Consider the following 9,960-nt stretch of genomic DNA (forward strand, 5'->3'; position numbering starts at 1 on the left):
TCGAACCCAGGCCCCCTGCATTGGGAGCACAGAGTCTTACCTAGTGGACCACCAGGGAAATCCCCTGAATTCTCTTTTAATCTTTTTTTGGCTTTCATGCTCATTTTTACAGAATAGATCTTGGAATAACTTCCTAAGAAATAGTATATAGACTGTAAAATTTCTGAATCTGACATCTAAAAAAGTTTTTATTTTGCCCTTACACCTAATTAAATGTTGGGATGGGTATGGGATTCTAAGCTGAAAATTATTGATGTCTTTGAAGACCTTGTTTTAGTTGTCTTCTAGCATCTAGTGTTGCTAACTAGAACTCTAAAGCTAGTCTAATTCTCATTAATTTGTGGGAAACGTCTCTGGAGACTTTTACAATCTCCTTTATATCCTCAATATTCTGAAATTTTACAGTGTGTCTAAGCTTTATTTCATTCTTCCTGCTCTGACTTTAGTAAACACTTTGAATTTGAAATTTTCCTTCAGCTCTGAGAAATTATGTCTTTGATACTTTCCTCCCCTCTATTTTCTTTGTTCTCCTTGGATTTCCAGGATTCATCCTCTATCTTTTTTGTTGTTGTTGTTGTTTTGTTTGTTTGTTTTTGTTTTTGGCTGCACTGTGTGGCATGCAGGATCTTAGTTCCTTGACCAGGGATCAAACACGTGCCCCCTGCAATGGAAGCATGGAGTCTTAACCACTGGGCCACCAGGGAAGTCCCTCTTCTTTTCTCTCTCGTATTTGTCATCTATTCTGTCTCCTGCAATATTGACTTGAGTTTATCCTCCCCTTCCAATAAAATTTTTGTTTCATTAATCATATTCTCATTTCCAAGAATTATTTCTTATTCTCTGATGATTCTGTATAATATCATACTGTTTTTTTTTAATGGATGTAATATCTTCTTGAATCTCTAAAATTATTAAAGTCACCAATTTTTTAAATTCTCTTCTGGTATAGAATCTCTATTTCCTTCAGGGTCAGTTTTTCTATTTGGTTACTCTTTCCTTGTCATAACCTGCCCTCCTTGTCCACTGCCAACCCTCCTGTATCCCACACACATGAACATATCCACCCTCTAGTTTTTTCCTCTTTTATTTTATTTTTACCAATGTCTCTCATATTTGTGCATATTAAATGGCAGATGTGGTTCATGCTCATCACAATATGTTTAAAAAGACAGAAAAGTTTTTTTTAAGTAAGTAATCACCCTCCAGTCTCATCCCCTGAGGTAATCATGTTAAAGATTTGTAGCCTTTCTTAGCTTTCTCTGTTTCTAGCAAAATATAGAAACACCAATAAGCATGTACAGATATTTTCTTTCCTTTTCAGATTTGAGATCAAACTATATACATTATTTTTTATTTTTAATAGAAGTATAGGACTTCCTAGGTGGCTTAGTGGTTAAGAATCTGCCTGCCAATGCAGGGAACACGGGTTCGATCCCTGGTCCAGGAAGATCCCACATGCCGAGGAGCGACTAAGCCCATGCACCACAACTACTGAGCCTGAGCTTTCGAGCCCATGAGCCACAACGATTGAGCCTGTGTGCCACAAATACTGAAGCCCACGAGCCTAGAACCCGTGCTCTGAAACAAGAGAAGCCAGGGCAATGAGGAGCCTGCTCACCACAACGAAGAGTAGCCCCCGCTCACCACAACTAGAGAAAGCCCATGTGCAGCAACAAAGACCCAACACAGCCAATAAATAAATAAATAAAATTTTTTTAAAAAGTATAGTTGATTTAGTTTCAGGTGTACAGCAAAGCAATTCAGTCATATATATATATATTCCTTTTCAGATTCTTTCCCTTATACATTATTGCAAAATATTGAGTATAGTTCCCTGTGCCGTAAAACAGGTACTTGTTGGTTATCTATTATATATATATATATTCTATGTATAGTAGTGTGTATATGTTAATCCTGACCTCCTAATTTACCTCTCCCTGTCTTTCCCCTTTGGTAACAGTAAGTTTGTTTTCTATGTCTGTGAGTCCCTTTCTGTTTTGGAAATAAGTTCATTTGTATCCTTTTTTTTTTTTTTTTTTTGGATTCCACATATAAGCAATATCATATGATATTTGTCTTTCTCAGTCTTACTTGCTTCACTTAGTATGATAATCTCTACATCCATCCATGTTGCTGCAAATGGCATTATTTCATTCGTTTTTATGGCTAATATTCCATTTTATATATTTATGTATATTATATCCCACATCTTTTTTATCCATTCGTCTGTTGATGGACATCTAAGCTGCTTCCATGTCTTGGCTATTGTAAATAGTGCTACTATAAACATTGGGGTGCATGTATCTTTTCTAATTGTGGTTTTCTCTGGATATATGCCCAGGACTGGGATTGCTGGATCATATGATAGCTCTACTTTCAGTTTTTTAAGGAACCTCCATACTGTTCTCCACAATGGCTGTTCCAATTTACATTCCCATCAACAGTGCTGGAGGATTCCTTTTTCTCCATATCTTCTCCAGCATTTATTATTTGTAGACTTTTTGATGATGGCCATTCTGACTGGTGTGAGGTTATACCTCATTATGGCTTTGATTTGCATTTCCCTAATAGTTAATGATGTTGAGCATCTTTTCATGTGCCTGTTGGCCATCTGTATGTTTTCTTTGGAGAAATGTCTTTTTAGATCTTTTGCCCATTTTTTGATTGGGTTGTTTTTTTTTGTTGCTGTTGTTGAGTTGTATGAGCTGTTTGTATATTTTGCAGATTAATCCCTTGTCAATTACATTGTTGGCAAATATTTTCTCCTATTCTGCATGTTGTCTTTTCATTTTGTCTATGGTTTCCTTTGCTGTGCAAAAGCTTTTAAGTTTAATTAGGTCCCACTTGTTTATTTTTGTTTTAATTTCCATTATTCTAGGAGACAGACCAAAAAAGATATTGCTATGATTTATGTCAAAGTGTGTCCTGCCTATGTTTACCTCTAGGAGTTTTATAGTATTACATTTAAGTCTTTAATCCATTTTGTGTTCATTTTTGTGCATGTTGTTAGGGAATGTTCTAATTTCATTCTTTTACATGTAGCTGTCCCATTTTCCCAGCACCACTTATTGAAGAGACTGTCTTTTCTCCATTGTATATTTTCACCTCCTTTGTTATAGATTAATTGGCCATAGGTGTGTGAGTTTATTTCTGGGCTTTCTATCCTGTTCATTGATCTATATTTCTGGTTTTTTGCCAGTACCACACTGTTTTGATGACTGTAGTTTTGTAGTATAGTCCAAAGTCAGGGAGCCTGATTCCTCCAGCTCCATTTTTCTTTCTCAAGATTGCTTTGGCTATTTGAGGTCTTTTTGTCTCCATACAAATTTTTTTTCTTTTTCTTTTTCTTTCTTTCTTTTTTTTTTTTTTTTTTTTTTTGGTGGCATATGGGATCTTCCTGGAGCAAGGATTGAACCCTTGTCCCCTGCACTGGCAGGCAGATTCTTAACCACTGCACCATCTAGGAAGCCCACCATACAAATTTTTTAAAAAATTTTTGTTCTAGTTCTGTTAAAAATGCCATTGGTAATTTGATAGGGATTGCATTGAATCTGTAGATTGCCTTGGGTGGTATAGCCATTTTGACAATATTGATTCTTCCAATCCAAGAACATGATGTATCTTTTCATCTGTTTGTGTTCTCTTCAATTTCTTTCATCAGCATCTTATAGTTTTTGGAGTACATGTTTTTTGCCTCCTTAGGTAGGTTTATTCCTAGGTATTTTATTCTTTTTGATGCAATGGTAAATGGGATTGTTTCTTTAATTTCTCTTTCTGTTCTCTCATTGTTAGTGTACAGAAATGCAACATATTTCTGTGTATTAATTTTGTATCCTGCAACTTTGCTGAATTCATTGGTGAGCTAGAGTTTTCTGGTAGCATCTTTAGCATTTTCTATATATAGTATCATATCATCTGCAAACAGTGACAATTTTACTTCTTCTTTTCCAATTTGGATCCCATTTATTTATTTATTTATTTATTTATTTATTTATTTATTTATTTTTTGCTCTGATTGCTGTAGTTAGGACTTCCAAAACTATGTTGAATTAAAGTGGTAAGAGTGGACATCATTGTCTTGTTCCTGATCTTAGAGGAAATGCTTTCAGCTTTTCACCATAAGTATGATGTTAGCTGTGGGTTTGTCATGTATGACCTTTATTATTATGTGGGCATAGAGGTAGGTTCCCTCTATGCCCACTTTCTGGAGATCTTTTATCATAAATGGATGTTGAATTTTTCAAAAGCTTTTTCTGCAACTATTGAGATGATCATATGGGTTTTATTCTTCAGTTTAATATGGTGTATCACATTTATTGATTTGCAGATATTAAAAATCCTTGCATCCCTGAGATAAATCCTACTTGATCATGGTGTATGATCCTTTTAATGTGTTGTTGGATTTGGTTTCCTAGTATTTTGTGGAGGATTTTTGTGTCTATGTTCATCAGTGATATTAGCCTGTAATTTTCTTTCTTTTTGGTATCTTTATCTGGTTTTGGTATCAGGGTGATGGTGGCCTCATAGAATGAGTTTGATAGTGTTCCTTCCTCTGCAATTTTTTGAATTAGTTTCAGAAGGATAGGTGTTAACTATTCTGTAAATATTTTTTAACTCTTTATTGAAGTATATTTGCTTTACACTCTTGTACCCATCTCTGAGGTACACCAAAGTGAATCAGCTGTATCTACACACATATCCCCATATCCCCTCCCTCCCATGATTCCCCCCCACCCTCCCTGTCCTGGCCCTCCAAAGCATCTCCCATGAAGTTGCTCTCCTTTTGTTATACAGCAACTTCCCACTAGCTATCTATTTTACAGCTGGTAGTGTAAATATGTCTATGCTACTCTCTCACCTTGTCCCAACTTCCCCTTTGCCCCTCACCCCAGCCCTGTGTCCTCAAGTCCATTCTCTACTTCTGTATCTCCACTCTTGCCTGTCACTGGTTTCATCAGTACCATTTCTTCAGATTCCATATATATGTGTTAGCATACAGTATTTGTTTTTCTCTTTCTGGCTTACTTCACTCTGTATGATAGACTCTAGGTCTATCCACCTCATGACATATAGTTCAATTTCATTCCTTTTTATGGCTGAGTAATATTCCATTGTATATATGTGCCACATCTTCTTTATCCATTCATCTGTTGATGGGCATCTAGGTTATTTCCATGTCCTGGCTATTGTAAATAGTGCTGCAATGAACATTATGCTACTTGTTTCTTTTTAGGTCATGGTCTTCTCTGGGTATATGCCTAGTAGTGGGATTACTGGGTCATATAGTAGTTCTATTTTTAGTTTTTTAAGGAACCTCCAAACTGTTTTCCATAGTGGCTGCACCAGCTTACAATCCCACCAACACTGTGGGAGAGTTCCCTTTTTTCCACACCCTCTCCAACATTTATTGTCTCTAGATTTTTTGATGATGGCCATTCTGACCAGTGTGAGGTGATACCTCATTGTGACTTTGACCTGCATTTCTGTAAATATTTGATAGAATTCGCCTGTGAAGCCATCTGGTCCTGGACTTCTATTTGTTGGGAGTTTTCTAATCACACATTCAATTTTATTACTTGTAATTAGTATGTTCATATTTTCTATTTCTTCCTGGTTTACTCTTGGGAGATTGTACCTTTCTAAGAATTTGTCCATTTCTTCTAGGTTATCCATTTTATTGGCATTATCTGTTCATAATAGTCTCTTATGGCCTTTTGTATTTCTGTGGTGTCAGTTGTAACTTCTTTCTCATTTCTAATTTTATTGATGTTGTCCCACTCCCTCTTTTTCTTGATAAGTCTGACTAAAGGCTTATCAATTTTATTTACCTTTTCAAAGAACCAGCTTTCAGTCTCATTGGTCTTTTATGTTGTTTTCTTAGTCTCTATTTCATTTATTTCTGCTCTGATCTTTATGATCGCCTTCCTTCTACTAACTTTGGGTTTTGTTTGTTCTTCTGTGTCTAGTTACTTTTATATACATTATCCTATCATTTGTTTTCCCCCCTCCACATTATAATGTATAATGTACATTCCTCCAGATCAGTACATATGGATCTAACTCATTTTTTTCTGAATAGCTACACAATATTACTCAGAATGGTTTTCATAATTTATTTAATAATTCATCTTTGTGAATATTTAGTGTTTTGAGGTTATGTCACTATGAGCAAAGATGAAATAAATATCCAAATGCATATACCCTTAGATATTAGTACCATTACTAAGGATAGATTTTTAAAGTTTGGATTTTTTTTATATCTCAAAGGGAATACATAGTTTTTATTTTCTTATAAGCATATTTATTATGTGTGTTTTTAAACATTCCTCTAAATCTGTTAGAGAAGAGCTATTACATCCAGTCCCTGAAGTATTCTTATTAAAGTAGTTTGCACAGAACACTCACTCATATAACCATCCTTAATGCATGTGGGTTTTGTTACTTTTTTAATTGAAATATTATTTGACATATAACATTGCATAAATTTAAGGTATACAACATGCTGATTTGATACATTTATATATTACAATATGATCTTCATTGTATCAATAATTCGTACCTCTATCGTGTCGCATAATTATCATTTCTTTTTAGTGTTGGAATAACTATTGTCTAGTCTCTTAATAAGTCTGATGATTATAATAAAATATTATTACATAGCTTTAATATAAACAGATATTACTGTGTTACTTCCCCAAAAGTTGTAACAAGTCATGCTCTTAATTCATTGTGTTGAATGAAGACAATATAATAATATAATATATAAACCAGTTATATATAATGTGTGCATATATAAATGAATGCCCATTTTCACACTTTCATCTACACTAGATCTTTTTAAATAGTTTTTGCCAATCCGTTGGACAGCTCATTTTTGTTTTAATTTCTGTAATAGATTGGATATCTTTTATTAGATTTATTTACCGATCAGAATTGCTCTTGTATCAGCTGTCTGTTTGTGTCACTCACCTATTTTTTTAGAAGTTGACTTTTTCCTATCGATTCATGAGCGATCTTTATTTATTAGAAAAAAATTATCTGTTGATGATGAGTACAAATATTTTCTTCCAACTGTATCATTTTTGTGTTTATTCTGTCTTTTTTTCATTCCAAAATTTTTGTTTTTGTGCAGTAATCTTTTCCTTTATGGGTCCTACGCTCCTATCTTGCCTAAGAAGACACCCCCACTCCAAGACTTTCTAGTATCCTAAATTTTCTCCTAACATTTTTGTAGTTTTGTTTTGTTCATTCATATCTTTATGCCATCTGAAATTTATTTTTACATTTTGTGTGCAATAGGAATCTAGATTTATCTTTTCTCTTATAGAAAAGAGAAATTGCCACTTAAGAAAAGCAATTGCCACTTAAAGGACAGAGAAAGTGAGCCAAACCAACAGCAAAGGCTCTGCTTTTCTTAGACTGAAAATTTTTTTTCAACATGATTTAGCAGTGGATTTTATTAGTGCATTATAAACATAAACTCACTTTACTGCTGGTAGCTTACCATTTGTTCAAATTAAAGAATTTATTCTGTCCATAACTCAAAAGTTAGACTGAAATTTTAAAATGCAATCATGAGTTGTAAACTTTTCCTTGCCAATTTCCTTGTGGGAACTATAGTCACCAAAAGACCATACAAGGTAGAGATAGATTTAAATTTTTTAAATATTACACTGATGTAGAAATGGGTTGATACTAAAAGTCGAAGGCTCTTTGGAGGAGATAAAATGAAGCGCAGACATCTTCCTTCCTCTCCTACCTTTCCTGCCCCTACCACAATATAGTTGCCACAATGTTGGAAGTGTTTCTGGCATGCTGAGGATACTCAGTAGGTGTACTGGGTACCTTTGGATACTTTTCCTGATCCCTTTGGACCAGAGTTTCAGTATCTCAAGGTGACAAGTAGAATGGAACAAGTTAGGAAATCTCTACTTGGTAAGCTTTATGCTAATTCTATCCTCTGGATTAATTTTCCTGTCCTCTCAGTAATCAGTTTGGTCTTTTCAACGTTTCTTCACATCTTCTGCTAAGCCAGGAGGAGAGGTGTTCAAGGCAGCAGGCCAGCATGGGAAAGGAAGGATGCCCCTTGGGGTGGGTCTGACCCAGGTCCACATCACTCCCATCTCCTGACAGTGAGACTCCTGCCCACTGGTGGTTTTTAACAGTTCTTGGATTTGTTTCTGCAAAGAAGAGTTCCCCCTCCAAACCCCTCTCTGTCACCCGCCCCCTCAGATGAGAGGGGCCTGGAAACCCAAACACACAGAACCATTCACGGTCAGTGCCCTTGAGAGTTTTATTAAAGCAGCAGGTGGTCAAATGGGCTCAGCAGATCCCTGGGGCATAACTGCCCACAACAGGCTCACAAACCTCTCTCTAACTTTCTCTTCCACTCTAGGGACTGAGGGCCTGAGGAGAAAAGGGACCAAACCCCAAGGAAAGAATTTAGCATCAGCTCTCTCTCTTTCTGCAGTCAGGACAAGGCAATTAGATAGGACATCACTGAAAGTCCCAAAGGGTGCTGATGACAAGTCCTTCTCCCCTCTGCCTCCACCATCCCTCTAACAGAGATCCACAAGACTGACAGAGAGCATGTGTTGGGGGCTAGGACCCAGGGAACAATGGGGTGGCCCATACTCTGCAGGAATCCAAACTAGCTGGGATTGAGAAGACATCACAGCGGGAATGAGGTGGGGTGAAGCAGAACAGCAGACAGCCTTGATGAGAGGCTACAGAGACTACTCATCCAAGTGAATTGGATGCTTCCCCACACAGACCACGCTCACATCCCTCCAGAAGGTAACACCTTTATAGTAACAGTGTGGGGGCACAGCCTCTGGGTAGAGATTACACTGAGTGACTTTGAAGATGATGAGGTGGCAGTTGTAAAAATCAGACATCTTCACACACCTCACAGCTGGACCCTCGCAGAGGCCACCCGTGGCGTGGGACACACTGTGGACAAAGGTCTTGGTCTTCTTACAGCTCTTATCAGTGGCCAGCCCTCGAACATTCATCATCATGTCACAGTAATATTTGTGCTTGGCAGAAATCTTTATTTTGGGCCTGTCAAATTGGTGATGGAGGAGGTCTTGAGCCTCAGAGAAGCCAGGCTGGTCCATTAGGAGGAATAAGAAGAGGATCCATGTCTGAAGCATGTTTTCTGTTAGAAAAAGGAGAAAGGTGGCAAAAAGGAGAAATGTTTTCTAGCCCAGAACACCAGAACTTTATGTGCTCAAAGCCCCCTGCCTCCCAGGATTACAAGTGCTCTCTACTTGTCTCCAATAGCACTGCTTCCCTACATTCACCCCAGAAAATCACTGTAGTCCTTCCTTGTTCCAACATCCGTCTGCCTTTTTTTTTTTCCAAGTACCCCTTCTTTTGTTTCCTCTTATTCCACTGCTGGGGCCCAGCACATTCTTAATCAACTTCCTTAAGACTATACTCATTAAATAAATTGGGTTAGAGGGATCTGTCACTCAAAGAGATGGGTAGCTTACACCCCTTTATGGTCTTACATAAGAGAACAAAACTGAACCCCAAGTGATTTTGATCTTGACACAAGCAGTAGCACTGACTTTTGGAGTCCTTTACAGTGAGGCTTTTAAATATTTTATGGGAAATTAATTATCTGTGGATCTTGTTAAAAATGCAGGTTCTGATTCAATAGATTTGGAATGGGACCTGAGATTTTTAATTTCTAACTAGCTGTCAGATGATTTTGATCCATGGACCACACTTTAAATAACAAGGCTTTAGAGTTTACAAAGACCTCTCACATATATCGGTCATCACCCTCTCTGAAAGGTAAGGCAGGTATTATTGTAACTCGTTTTTAGGAACTGACTTTCAGAAAGATTCAGTGAATTGCTCCAAGTCACACAACATCATGGAGCTGAACACAAATCTTAGAATCTCTGGGGCCAAGGAAAATGCTCTGCTCTGCTCCAGTTTAGATTAATC

At 36.8% G+C, this 9,960-nt stretch overlaps 1 protein-coding gene across 1 annotated transcript; it reads right to left on the bottom strand.

The window, feature by feature from the left end:
• Positions 1-8,735: 8,735 nt before the first annotated feature.
• On the bottom strand, positions 8,736-9,119 carry LOC130844646 (ribonuclease homolog). Its single transcript, XM_057720765.1, has one exon. The coding sequence runs from the start codon at positions 9,117-9,119 to the stop codon at positions 8,736-8,738; it is 384 nt and encodes a 127-aa protein (XP_057576748.1).
• Positions 9,120-9,960: the final 841 nt, after the last annotated feature.

The sequence above is a fragment of the Hippopotamus amphibius genome, chromosome 2, assembly GCF_030028045.1.
Source record: "Hippopotamus amphibius kiboko isolate mHipAmp2 chromosome 2, mHipAmp2.hap2, whole genome shotgun sequence".
In the NCBI taxonomy this organism is placed as follows: domain Eukaryota; kingdom Metazoa; phylum Chordata; class Mammalia; order Artiodactyla; family Hippopotamidae; genus Hippopotamus; species Hippopotamus amphibius.

Excerpts from the sequence above, each read along its gene's own strand:
- LOC130844646 (XM_057720765.1), bottom strand. The coding sequence starts at position 9,119 with ATGGACCAGCCTGGCTTCTCTGAGGCTCAAGACCTCCTCCATCACCAA.